The sequence below is a fragment of the Pygoscelis adeliae genome, unplaced genomic scaffold (assembly GCF_000699105.1).
Source record: "Pygoscelis adeliae isolate BGI_AS28 unplaced genomic scaffold, ASM69910v1 Scaffold123, whole genome shotgun sequence".
In the NCBI taxonomy this organism is placed as follows: Eukaryota; Metazoa; Chordata; class Aves; order Sphenisciformes; family Spheniscidae; genus Pygoscelis; species Pygoscelis adeliae.
Window position 1 is genome coordinate 3,628,419 of NW_008824650.1, and position 14,714 is coordinate 3,643,132.

A 14,714-nucleotide genomic window follows, 5' to 3' on the forward strand; every position below is an offset into this window, starting at 1 on the left:
GCTTACGAAAGAAGTGATAATGGGAGATAAAGTGCATGCCACAGGCACAGCAAAAATTAAAAACCCAAAACCATACTGTGGTAAGGGCCCCGTAGTGTTTCTGCTTAGTCACAGCTTAAGCCCAAGAATGCAGAAATCAAGCTGAAATGTTTATAGGTGATGTCTTTGACACATGGCTAATTCCAGAGGAATGGAAACCACCCTGGTGAGCACGGTGGGGTTTCAAAGCCTGGCAGTAAGAGCTGGAAGGACAGACAGTGCCCATGTCCTCCAAGGCTTGTTGATGTGCATGGTAGAGTCCTACTTGGCCTGCCTTTTTGTGCTAAAGTCCTCAGACCACAAAGGAGAGGCTTAGATCTCCTTTAGGTCACAGGCCTGAGTGCTTTTCTCTGCACTTTTCATGTTTTCTCACTTCCCTTGGCTTTGAGGGAGAAGACCAGCAGCTAACAAGGAGTGCATACTGTGCAGTGGTTGGGGGGAACAGGTAAAGATCCTTAGATTAACATTTGCTCCTACCTGACAAGATGAAATTTCCCATTCTGAAACAGGGCAATTTTTTTTTTTTTTTTAATGGATGTTGTAAAGGTGATTGGGCATGTAGGAGAAAGGGGCTGAAAGGCAGCAGCACCCCAGCCAAAGCCAGGCGTTGCTGTCAGCGGGTGCTCGGTCTGCCTGAAAGACACAGGTCTCTCTTCTTCCCCTGCTCTTTCTTGTTTTGTTATATTAAAGACTAATCATCGTTAGAGGGTCTGACTTACAATTCCCCATTAACTACCATTTAAAAGCCAACATCTGACTCGCAGAGGCACACTTCACGTTGGATAGGTCTGACTAGGAGCCTCCAGCAGCTTTCACTTCAGGCATCTAAGGGGTCAGAGAGAATTTGAAGGGCATTTTTTAAAGCAAGGGGCGCCAATGGTCTGAAAGGAAGGAATTGCAAGCAAATCCAACCAAACGTCACAGAAAAAAAAAAAAAAAAGAAGAGCTCAGAATAAAGAGCAACATCGACCAGACATTGGAACTGGAAGAGCAAAGGGAAGGAGATGCCCATGAGCAGGCTTGCTCACAGGCTCAGGGCACCCGCTGACCTGTGCATGCCACTGACTTGCATCCACAAAAAAAGTTTCAGACTTCCCCACTGGCTACTTGTTCAGGCAGATGGAAAACCACTGGCTTCAGCCTGAGACATCAGACTCCTCTATGCACATATGGAAGCAGCGAGAGGAAGAACTCCCTCTGCTACAATGCGGCTGTTTTAGACTTCATGCTGCAGCAAGGCAAGCAAACTCTCATTTTTTCTCACTCAGTCCAGTGGCCAGACACCGGATCTTCTGCCTTACCCATCAGACAAAATATAGGGCACCAGTTTATCATCATAAACATGATAGATTACTGCTTAATGAAGGCTGTAGCCCATAGTCACTCTGCTTCTCTCATGTGGCTGATGAGCTTATTACAGCTTTGACTAAGAGGTAATATTACCCATCCTTAAGAATTTAACGGATTTGAATTTAATCCCTACTGCTGCTGTTTAACCAGAGACATGATCTTCCAAATACACAACTGATCCCTAGGAGTGGGGACTGCTATTGTTGCCCCTAAGCCTGTATAATACATACAGTTATGCCCATGGCCCCTGCAGCGTCTTTCAGGTGATATACTTGCTTTCTGTTTTTCCTCATACTCAAGTGAGAGGCTTTCTCACCATGAGCAAACCATCCTCATTCATGTGTCACTGTAACCAACACAGAGTAGGTGGAAAAGGTTATGCGATTTACATCAGAATCTAGTTAAATTCATTTAAGGTATGCTGTACAGCCTGAAGGTTTGTAATAATTCATTAATTCATTATAATTCATAGTAATAAATCATAGTAATCCATTAATATTTCTTACTAATCTGGGGTGTAATTACATTATTAGCTCTGGTAGTTTAAACAACACACTTCATTCTTTCCAAAACACCTTCGCTTTGGTGACATCTGAAGAAGTCACATTTGGGAACTGTATCCCCCCTTCCTCACTCCACCAGCCTTTCCAGCCTTTTCCACCCATCAGCCAGCTGTGCCCCATCAGACCGAATTTGGCGAGTGTTACAAACACACCAGTCCCACTAGGCACATGCCGAAGCTCCCCAGGAGTCCGTTCCCTGTGATGGATCCATTCATGCAGCAAGTTAAACACACGCTGCCAGACCACGACCTGCCTGACAAAGATGGCTAGTCCAGAGATCACCTGCAACTCGTTGTTTCTCCTGACCTTACCCATTCCTGTCGCTCCCCAGGAGTACATATATGTAACTAAGACACCTGAGCACCATCTTCACCCCAACCCATCCATGGACTGCATCTCTGAAATGCGAACCCTCCAAGCTAAGGGGGCTCTTCTCACCCTACTTGTCCAGCATCCAACACGACATGGTCTGAATCTGGGGCCTTCTTATATTAAGAAAACAAGTAATAATAATAATAACAACAACAACAACAACAATAATAATGATACAGATTTAAGTTCAGGCAACTCAGAGCTGCAGCAGTCCTAATTGCTAGCAGCAGAATAAAAGAACTGACTGGGTGCATTATTCTTTGGTGCAATTCCCCAATTTTCAGCGCAGCTGGGGTGGTGTTACTGGGCACGTTTGCTTGTAGTCAGGGAACGAAGAGCTGTGGGAGAGCACGCTGTTTGACATGTTCTTCTGGCAGACATACACATCGTTCCAGGCTCTCTGCCTGCCAAGGGCTGGGCGAGAGCTGCAGCGCTGGGCTGTGCAAGGCAAAGTAATTTTGGTGGAAGCGTCTGATAGCAGCGCTGCTCCTCAGTACGGTGCATGTTTCTTCTCTACCCTTGAGGGGTTTGATAAGCTTTTGCAAGGGACTTTAAATCACCATGTGGAGGATGCATAAAGGCAAAGGAATGTTACTATAGCTCAGAGAGTTCAAAGTGCTGCATCACTGTACATGCTGTAATGAGTATGCTGACTGTACGGTGGCATGGAGAACCTACCATGAAAGTGTTGCTTTCGGTATTCATGGTGACTATGAAGACAAGCATCTGATGTAATTTTATGTGTTGGTATTAATTACCTTAGCAAAATACCACAACACAAAAGGAAACAAAGTTTTTTTCTGATGATACTTCAGAAAGAGTTAGGACTCACGCAAAAACTTTGAGGAGTGCTTACACCACATGGTCCTTCCTTCATCCCTTATAAGCAATAAGTTCAGTGACAGCAGAATTGACCAAATCATATAGAATCTTGCCCCATGCTGTACATTATTTTAATGTACCTTGTTAAGAAAAATCGAGGTCATAGTGAGGATAAAGGTAGCTAAAGTTTCTATAGCAACAGTTACTAGGATGCAGTTGCCAAAGGTGCTTTCTTGTTGCATCCTGAAGTAGCTTTACTGGCTGCTTTTCCTTCCTATTCACTAGTCTTTTTGGTAATATCAGTACAGACATGATGCAAATGTGCTTTCATCGTCAGTATGATCTTGTAGACTATTTCTGCCCACGAAGTGAATATACAGGACATGTCATGTGAAAGGGAAAAAAAAAATTAAGCAGTCTGACCTTGAGATCCAAAGGGGACACAATTGACTTAAAACAAGCAGACTTTTCTGAAAAACCAGCTCCCTGTTGTAGTTGCAAGTGAAAAAGGGAAAAAAACAAATAAGTTTCTCTTTTTTTTCTGCTTGTTTACCTTGTACATTGATAGCATCTTATCTGTTTCTCTTTCTCCTAATGGACAAATTTCCTTGCTATTTCTATTGCTCTTCCAAACCTTCAGGCAGAAGAGGAAGAAAATACCAGCAGTGTATGCACAGCAGAGAAATGTCCCTGTGAAATTACAACAGGATAAAAGTGGAAATGCTTTAGAGCTGAAATGTATCTTCCTTTTTCGTGGACAGATAATTCCAAGCTGCTGCAGCCCCCGTAAGTCTTTACTCTGCGGGGAAGCATGGGACTCTGCAATATTGGTCATCTCATCAAAATGAACAGCTGATAGTCATGGAGAAGGAGCAAGCTGTAATTGCATGGGCGGCATGAAGCAGGTTGGTGTGGCCTGACATGAAACGGTTCCCACAGCCCACTCACTGGGCGATTTGGTCTGGTGATTGCAGCAGGTCAGTGCCTGGTAGAGGCACCACTGATGTGCTCTAGCAGGATGTCTCATTGGATCTGAAGGTGGGATCAGGACTGCATCTCCTCCTGACTACAGTGCCCTTGGAGGCTGGCTCCCTTGCTTCTTGCCTGGTGTTGGCCATGTCCCATTGCCTAGGGCCAGGCACAGAGGTCCTGGGTTTGTCCTTGCTGTAGGTCCCTGAGACGCCCTAAAGCATTGCGTCCTTCCCTTTGGCACCATCACCATAAATACTCATCTGTGGATATGTGGTGATTTTGCCCTCAAGGGCCACTTTCACACAGTAGGGTAGGTGCCTTCAAAAGGCCCGTGATGCCTGATCATAGGCAGTGTATGGTGCTACTTGCTGTCGCTTGCTCTTCTACAGCCCTTACAAAGCATAGTCCACTTGGTGCTAAGACTGGATTTCACAAAGGCTACAGCAGCTTTCAGCTTCTGCTCCTAGCTAAGATCAGGTACAATTTGACCGTTGTAGCTTATCTTTACCGGACCTTCCTCAGGGCTAAAACAAGGTGTTCAAAATTGGATAAGCTACTACACTGGGAATTAAACTGAAAAGCAAATTTATAGAATTTGTAATGCCTTTGAAAATCAGACTATCTGAGCTTTCTCCATTTATTTTAAGCAAATCAAATAAAAGAAGCTGAAATTGCAAAGACAACCAACTTGGATAAATCCCAGTGCAGCCACATCCGAAAGAACAACCAAATCTAACCCTGAAACACATCTAGAAACATGAATAATTCTGCAAATACACTACATTTTTTTTGTCAAAAGAGCCTTGCTGTCAGCACCGCTTCCAGTGTTTGACCAATCTGTGACACACATCTCAGAGCAGAGGATTTTTCCATTAACATAGTGCTCTGAATGTGCCGGTTGTGAAACACCGAGCACACGTCACTAGCGTTCACTTTGAACTAAAGAACATCTTTGATCACAATCATTTGATTTTCTCTCTACTCCAAACATTACTTCTTGTTTCCACTGGACTCTTTGTTCCTTGTAAATACAAAGCAAATTCTTGCAGTACATCAAGGGGAAAAACGCAGTTGGATAAACAAAATGAAAAACAACACAAAAGTTCTATTTGATTAAATGAAGAAAAATCAAATTTCAGGCATTGTGAAGAAAGTTTCTGAGGCATCACATGGGAAACCCCACAGACAGGTTAGTCCTTGTGCAACCAAGAAAAATGCCATCTTCCTAGTATTCCTACCATGTCTCTGCAACGTGATTTTTAAAGTAGCTCCTTGAGGTTGCTTGAGCATACCTAAAACCTAAATAAATGTTTTTTTCTCTTCCAGCTGCCAGTTAAAGTACTAGAGACATGTTTGCTGCTCCTGAGTGACATACATCTATTCAAATCCCTTCTGAACTAGAATCAATATTAGCTAGATTCATTACCTCCTGCTTTATTGGCAGTTTGGGTGCTTGTTCAGAAAACAGTCCCTCCTAGTAATGTAATAAAGCCCCCACCTTGGAGATAATTAGGTTGTCTGAGATGTAGCATCCACTGATGATCATTTCCCTGCTGATTTTGGCCTGCTGCTCCAGCTCAGGTTGCAGTCTCCATCACTACACACTCTTACATCAGACCATCTGAGTCTCATCACCTAATAATTGCCATAGTAGATTTATTTAGATTTTTTTTTTTTTTTTACTCTTCTATAATAACAGCAACCAGCCAAACCTCAGAGTGTCATTAACATGCTTTTAAAAATGCACTAAAATGGCTTTGTCAATTACCTCAAGATTTAATATCCCGGCCACAACACAGATATCCCTCACTCTAACAACAAATCCCTCCCGGAGTGCACACATGACACCACCTTTCCTCACATTTCCTTTGGGTCCTCAGTGTACCCCAGAGGCTAATAGATTCAAGCTCCAAATTGGGAGCAGAAGCACACTCAGAAAATGCTGCGAACATTCAGACACGGCCTTGCCAACTGTCTTTCCCCACCCCCCTTCCTGATGCCTTCATGGGTTCCCATCTTAAGCATCCTCAATTGTCATTAATTTCATTACTAATAGATGGGGGAACCACAATCTGATGCATCTACTCACTCTTAACTCACTTCCCCCGATCCTGTGGTGCAACCCATCCCAAAAGGTCCCACACATTCAGATTTTGTGTTTTACTATTGAACGCACTTGCTCTTGGCTTTGACCATTGAAGAATAAGAGAAAACAAATCCCACTCTGTTAGGTATGTCAGGCTGTAAATGATGGTCTCTCTATCCTAACAGGTGGAAATATATGACTTTGCAAGTCCCCTGAGGCCTTAGGATCATCTTTCTAATTACCTTCGTGTCTTTAAACAACAGGATGACTGGCAGGAACTCTGTGCAAAGTATAGCAGATGAGGCAATATTTGCTAGTCCTGAGCTAAAAAAAACAGTGTAAGTAGGACTATTTACTCCCCATTTTTAGGCATTTAAAACCAAACCTTACCCAGTGGTATTAAATACTTAACTAAAACGAGAAGAAGCTGAAGAAGAAAGAACTGGTGCACAAAGGGAAAGTGGGTTTCCCTTAATGGCACAAGCACTGATAGTTTTGATGTATTTATCAAAACAAGCACAAGGACTCTAGGTGTGGAGGCGGCATTTTCACCTTCTTGTACATGAGAGCTGGAAGTTCTCCCCTGGCTGTTTCAGGCTGTGACTCTCTCGTGGGCATAGTGCCTCCATTAGAGGCTTTCTCCAGTCATGGCTTTTTGCTGACACATTACAATTTATTGACTTTCTAGGAAGGAAATAAGGGCAGTTTTGCTAATATGCCTTGCTAGAACCCAACCCTTAAATCCATACAAGCTACTAATATATAGATACTCCATGGATATTGGATTGGTATTTAAATTCCCACTGTTTGGACAATTCCAAAGCAGTACTCCCTAAACTATACCTCAAGAACTACCTATAATCTAATCAACCCTTTTGACATTGCTCGTGACCTTAGCAGCCTGCCACCACCACAATTCAGATCATCAGGGAGAACAACGAATAATACTTCATGATGTACAAAATATTGTTGCTGTGCTGAACATTTTTTGCTCAAGATTGCTGTCTATTGGTTAGCAAAGGCAGAAGTCCACCAGCATAGGTAGATTGCCAAATCCTGGGATCCCCAGGAAACATCCCAGTAGTCTTGGAGTCCAGCCTAAGCCTGGATAAATGCAATATATTACAATCTACAAAGCACTTAATTAATGAATGCTGACATTGTACCTTCTGTGGAACAAACAAAGAGGAAAGCATGGCCCTCTGCCCAAGGAGCTTACAGTTTAAATGAGACTGGCAATACAGATCAGACACACAAGACATGCAGAGGGAAGGGTGACACTTCAGCTTTCCCTTTGTTTTATGTAAATATAGATATAGACAGTGGCAGAAGAAAGTAAAGCATCCCTCTCCAGGAGCCCCATGGCTTTTCTCATCCTCCTGTCCATAAGCAAGTTTAGATTTTATCTTCCCTTCATCTTCCTGCTGTCTCCCTGTGCACACGTGCCTCTTTTCACATTAAGTTCTTCCTAATTTAAACCCTAATTTTTTTCAGTCTTCCACATTTAGTTCTATCAACTCAAAACATGTCCCTCCAAAAGTAGATCATCTCACCTCCTCCCCTCACTTGACCTAGGTCATCCACCTCCCTGTTTCAAATATTCCCACATATTTAGATCAAAATCTCATCCATGCCACCACTCTAAGGTCTTTTCTTCCTTTTTCTACAACTCTTAACAACCTACAATCTTTGCACGCCTTATGATCTCCTCTGCCCACACAAGATCCCGTCTCTCTCCATCCCATCTGAACCCTTCCATTTCCATCAAGATCATGAGATCCTGTCAAATAAAATCACACCCTCAGACAACGTGCTTAGACCCCGACTGTGCAATCTGTTGATTTGTTTATCTTCCTTTGCCAAAAGCCAAGAATTCATGATCAGCCAAAATCTCTCCAGCTTTTCTGTTTTCATTCCTCTTTCATTTCCTTTAAAATACTCTCCACTCAACCAAAGTGTTACTTAGTTTTCACTATTTCTTCTACTGAGAAATTTAAACATATTGAAAAAGAACTGTAATAAGGCTCCTGAAGATTTCAGACCTGAGTAAGTGACACACACAAACTTCTCTTCCCTGCAGTTCAGAAAATTTTATTACTATGCACAATATTGTCATTATCCTCCCTCCTATTACAATTGACACAAAGAAGTTGAAATATCTACTTCATGCTGGTGAGACGTGGACAGAACTGAAGGAAAATGCAGGGAAAAAAACCCAAACCCACAACACAAACAAACCAGAAGTGAAGATATTTTTAAAGCACTTACCCAGCATCGGTGCTATTGCCGCACAGTAACACATCTTCTGTACCATTTTTTATGAAATAGTTCACTGCAACAGAAATAGAGAAATGGCTTTTTAACAAGTACATTCTGGGAATGATAACATTCACAAATATCATCCACCAACCAGCATATTCAATTGGGACAGTAATTGAGAGATGAATGGCATGCTTTTGCTTTGTTTTGCTAATTTTAACTTTTATGAATTGTAAAAACAAATCTACTTTTTCAAAGCTCTTTAAGCACTTGCTGTTTGTATCCCAAATCTGACCAGCTTAATAAGGTGGCAGCAGGGCTGTGGGCAATGTTTGTAGGAAACACCATCTAGCCATGTCCCTGGCTGTTCTAACCGAGAACATTGTTACTGAATTCAGTATAGCACTATGTAGTGAAACCAAGCCATAAGCTTGCCCATAACTTTTAGACTCTACACTGATGAGATACATATTAACTGAAGTTTGTGATAGAAATTCCTGACTCATAGGTTAAAAATGCAACCAGCTATAAGTCAAAATGTAATAATACTAACAAAGCAGCCCACTCCCCCAATCTGGTGGATTCCCCTCGGCATAGAAAACATACAGTATAAAGCAAAAGAAACAGAAAAATGCACCCTGTTAAAGATCAAGCAAACAAGGAAGTATTCATAAAGACAAATATTTATCAGCGCAGTCACCTGTAATGGATATAGAGAGACAGACAATTCTCGAGGGAGACTCAGAGGAGCAAGCTAAATTTAAGTGCTCTAGATCATTCCCTGGTTGACTATCAATGAGGCTTAAGGAAATTAGCATCCCCCAGGCTAATGAGAGCCTCTGTGTACACACTCCCTCTTCTATCCCCAGCCAACAAAGTCTAACATTCAGAGAAACAGAACGGGAGGCCAACTTCTTCTCAAAAGGATAAGCAAAATCAGTTTTCCAGAGAGAGCTTGAAGAAAAAAGGTGTTCTAAGGAGCATCTCTAAAACCTGAATGGCGGCATGGAAGAACAGATAACAGCATTGATCTAGAAACATAATAAATGCAAAACAGAGGCCAGCAGCTGACTGATGGAGGGTAGATGCACCAAGTGTGCCTTGCTGCAGCAGAGAGGACAGGACCCCCTGTTGACATAAGACATGATGGTGGCGGCCTTGCACAGCATGTGTTTGTGAACAGAGGGGCCTCTGCAAATGATGCTCAGAAGAGGTTCTCCATTCTAGGCTAACCCTGTTGTGAAATGTTTTAAAAATCAAGAGTGACAGCTTATCCAGGCAGGCTATGCAAAGAATGCTCAATGGCACAAGCCACCGAACAGATGTGCTGTGGCTTTCTCAGTAAGCTGGGAGCAGCGGAAAAGCCCTGCCCTGCTGCATGCCAAGAGGGAATTACTGTCCATGAGCTTGTGGTTACGAGGGCATGTGATGGTGTTCACAAGTTATCAGAGCATATATCGTGCTCAGACTGTATGCTTTCCCACTTTGTCTTACATGTGGGCTTTCTACGGAAGCATCTTGACTGCCAGCAACACCCAGGTATTCAATATGGTTAAAGATTTGTAATCAGTCACCACAAATGGGGGAAGGATGTCATGTCTTCCATCTCCTCTCACCCTCCACTCCTGCTGGTGAAAGACTTCTGCTTTTCTCAGGACAGATGGTATCTTATTTGGGATACATAGTGACACAAACCCACCAGGTTCTGGGGTACGGAGGAAACGTGGCACAACCATGAGATAAAAGAGAGACAAACAACTGCAGAGGTTCTGCACCTTGTTATGAAACAGTCACCGCATGGAGTACCCTGAACTTCACAAACATGCACTACACCCTGGGAATCGCAACTTTTCATACTGCAAATGCTAAGACCAGGAGGACCATAGATCCGTCACTGTGTGTTGACCACTTCCTTTGAGGCATGACTGAAGCTCTGGAGCACAGTGCTGCTTGAAGACTGAACCAACACCTCCTGGTCAGCCAAATCAGAAAATGAGAACAGTCAGAGCACATAAGTAAGGAGGGAAAGGAGACTCTGTGTGCAAACAAGAAATTTAAAATCTCAAAATTCTATTTTCTGCTGTTGACTTAAACATTTACATTTCTAAAACAAGCAATACGGTAGGTGCCAAAAAGTGCTATGAAATGCATACTGAGGAACCAGTGCGTAGACGCGGCTGGGAGGGGGTATCTTCACCACAGAGTCTGCAACTGCACAACAGAGCGTCACAGCTACCGTGCCAAACTTCAGCCTGAGGAAGAGCTGAATTGCTGATTCCCTACTTATCAATGAAGGAGGGATTAGGGTATTATATCCAAGGAGACAAATCGCCGTATTACCAAAAATGCATACAACAATCAATTTGTCATACAAAGCAAGTTGGTTTGGATTTCAGTCAAGCATGCTGGGCAATCAGAGGTCTTTAAGAAGCAAGCAGTCATCACTCTCGCTTTTAAGAACAAACCACCTTGGTATCATATTAACCCATGGCCTCAGCTTTCCATCAGTCAACTCTGGATTGAGTCTTTTTCATGGACAAAGAACACAAAACTCCTTTTTCATTTACAGTAGGATATTCTCTCTGAAACATAGACTGCTTAAACTGACCAACGCCACCTGAAAACACAATGACTTTTTCATTGTCTTGGAAGGTTCCAATTAGTTTTTGTTTTGTTTTGTTTTGTTTTTCACTGAAAAATTTCTGCATGTCAGTGGGAAGCAAAATAGGAAAAATGAAAGTGGAAAACAAAACTGAAAACCTCCATATTAGAATTTTTTTTTCAACTTTTAAAGTAAAATCAAGCCAAATCAATGACATTTGTATGTGTGCATGTGTGTACATAATCTTTATGCAACACGCCATTCTTTCCAAAGGCAATTCTCTTTTTTTTTCCTACCATCTCTACTAAAATGTTGATGTCACAGTTATGGTATACGCAATGCCTTCTAGGAAGATTTCTACAGGAATTTCCAGAGTAAGATAGCTATTTGATCATATTAAAAGAATTAAAAAAAAAAAAAAATGTCAGAATAACACTGGATTCATATCAGTTTCTGGTCGGTCACACATTATTTACTCCATTGTTGCCAAATAAACTCATCTTTTTTTCAATAACACAAAACATTTCCTGTCAGTACTCAGCAGTCAAAAATTCAACAGAAATATGTTTTCTAATAACCAGATATTATCTTCTCCAAAACATATACATATTTGTGCCTAAGCCTTATAAATACATACTAACACACCTGTAGCATCAAAGAGTAAACACTCCTCTAATGAACTCCCTTAATTGTTTTGAGGAAAGCGTTAATAATAAATATTAAAGTAATATTTATTACTTAGCACAGTTGTTACACATTACATTATTATTTGGTAGGGACTACTGATGGTTGTCTTTAGATGTGACATGGAGCCCAGACAGCAAAACACCACGACTGTGGAGTGGAGTAATGTCTGCTCTTCCCCACCACCAGCAAACAGACCTTATACTAAACACAGCCCGGGAAATAATGTTCACTAATCCAGTGATTAGTGAACATTACATTTACAGTAATGTAACATTTACATCAACCCAGAGTAATTCAATCTCTCCAACATCCTCAGAGCTCCTGGCTTTCCAGGGACACCGAGAAGCTTGGTAGCAGCCCTAACGGTCAGTGGTCCCTTAAAGCTTAAGTTTGCAACAGCATTAGGAAGATGAAAATATATCACGCTATTTTTTCCTCCTACAACACCATGAGTTGCTGCGTCTCCTGCAAGTCCATGCTCTGCCTCCTACACTGCTCGAAGCACACAGCGGTAACCCTAGTTTTAAAGTTGCTGTATGGAAGTAGTGAGGAAATGCATAAATTCCTCTAGACTATTCTTGCAATGTCTTCCTTCCAAAGTCAATTCCTCAAGCTTCTCATCATTGATGCTGTTTCATTCTACACTTTTTCCAATTTATCAATATCTTTCAGGTTTCTGCATTTCTCCCTTCCACACCAGGCAATTCTAACAGAGCAAACATTCACAATGGCTCCACCTGTCAAGTTAAGAAGGAAAAAAAAAAAAAAGCAAACTTCCTCAAAACAATAATTTATTCTAATTAAAATTATGCTTCAGCTTATACTTTCCACACCTGCATCACAACTGAACAGAAAGCCAGTGGGGTACATAGAACTGCAGAGTAGAAATCCTCCTCATTTCTATGCCAAGGAAAGGAAGAGTTTCCAGCTTAGAAAAATGGAAAAGGTTAGAGTCAGCTTAGAAAACATGGTTTCTGAGTCCAGCTTCTGTTCCTCCTTCGAAGACCCAACTGAAATTATATTTTGACTCATCTTACGACAAATTCCAGTTTGGAAAAAAACCTATATATTATCACACTTGCATAAAGAGCGGCATTCAAATATCATTAGTCACTGCCCAGAGTATAGTCCTCTGGCTGACTTTCTAACAAAAACTTCAGAGGTGTCTGTTATCTCAGACTATTTATTGCAGCCACACGGGTGCTCGCTGGTTGGAGGTTTTCTCCCTGCGCCTCGGCTGGCACAGGGAACTGACAGCCACCAAACGTCCCGATTCCAAATTTAAAATGCAATTCAGAAAGCCCCATCACCTTACAGTTGTGATACGTGACACAGAAACAAAATAGATAACACCCCCTCCTCGCCCTTTCGCCCACTGGCACAAACACACCGTACCTCCTGGTAATACATAATAATTAAAACGAATCCTTGCTGCACTTGCTGTGCGCACACTGTGTCACAGTGAAGTCTCTAATAAATGAAATTGAGTTTGAAGATGAAAAACATGCTTCACAAAAACGATGGAACAGGATGTATTAAGGGTATTATTAGGGAAGAATGTTTCGGAATAAATGGCACCACCAGTTAGTTCTTCCCTGCTAAAAGGGGTTGCAAATAATTATAATAATCAGTTACTCTCCTGTTGCTCACCCCATGACAGGGGATCTGGCTCTCCGCTGTCCCTTGGCATTTGCTGCTGCCAGCCTTTCTGCTGGGTTTTGCAGGCTCTCGGGCGCTCTCCTCTCCCCTCTTGCTTCCCATCCTTCTCTCCCTCTCCCCCGGGCACTCGCTTCTGGCCTAGCTCTCTCCATCTGGGAGGACATTTTCAAAACTTCAGTTAAAAAAGGAACAGGAGGAGTTAATTGTGAGGATGGTTGGGTGGGTAGAGAGGCAGAGTCCAAACAGGCAACTTTTTTTTGAGGATCTTATATACAACATAGGCTAATACATGACTTTAGGGTAACTACAGCCCTGAATTCTGGGCATGAGCTATCCTGCAGGAGATATGGAGGGGCTGGAAGGGGGTCTTAGAAAACCATACAACAAGGTGCTGAGAGGAAAGTGGTCTCTTTAAACTCAGGTGTCTCTGGTAGGCTCCTATCAGTGCTTCCCCCCATGCTTGAGACAAGTCAAAGAAGCAATTTCCCAGCCAGGGCTGAGCAGTCACCATAGCACAGAAAAGAACATGTCCAATTTTGATAGTACAGCTTTTTCCCTCTTTGAGAAAAAGCCACTAAAAATATCAATCAAGTCCTCTGCTAGATGGCTCCCGTGCACTAGGAAGAAGCTCTGAAAGCCTCAAAGATCCACAGTACCTGGTTCATGCTGCCTGTACAGTCCAAGGGAAGGAAAAGCACATCAGGAGAGTTTGGAGCCGCAGACCAGAGGGGAGCGGAGAATTTAGATGCTCCGCCAAGGCTGTCAAATTGGCTTGGGGACCATGCCAAGTTCATGAGCATCCCGAAGAAGACGAGACAGGAGACAATGACTAGCAATAAATACACATGCTGGCTTTTAAACATCTTCAGATAATCTCCTTCCGTGTCTCTGCATCTGACCAGTCACGCAGACCCACGCTCTTAGGGCTGTAGGCTGCACAGCACGTAACTAAAAGCATATTTAGTACCACTTGTTTAGACATACGCTTCACATGAATAGGCAGCAAAATGCTGAAGTGCGCTCTCTGGAAGTTTTGTAGAGGTTTTGTGTTTTGTGGAGTTTTTTTATATGTTAGAAACAAAAGAATTAAAATCAAAAGCTGCTACAAGGGTCGAATGCATTTGTGATTACAGACAGATGCCAGAAAAATAGAAGAAAATACTCCTGCTAGTACTGTGATAAAGAAAATAAATGAACTGGGTCAAAAACTGACTAAGAGAGAGAAGACAAAGGTTAAGATGAAAAGTCAATGTGCAGTATCTCTGAAGGCTAACAGAGGGCTGTATCTGCACCACTGTAATAC

At 42.3% G+C, this 14,714-nt stretch overlaps 1 protein-coding gene across 1 annotated transcript in view; it reads right to left on the reverse strand.

The window, feature by feature from the left end:
• The window catches only part of SCN5A (sodium channel, voltage-gated, type V, alpha subunit), a 180,075-nt gene that overhangs the window by 130,711 nt on the left and 34,650 nt on the right, over positions 1 to 14,714 (reverse strand). Inside the window, exon 7 of the mRNA XM_009322497.1 lies at positions 8,473 to 8,536. Within this exon, the coding sequence (XP_009320772.1) occupies positions 8,473 to 8,536 (64 nt within the window). The remainder of the gene's footprint in view (positions 1 to 8,472; positions 8,537 to 14,714) is intronic.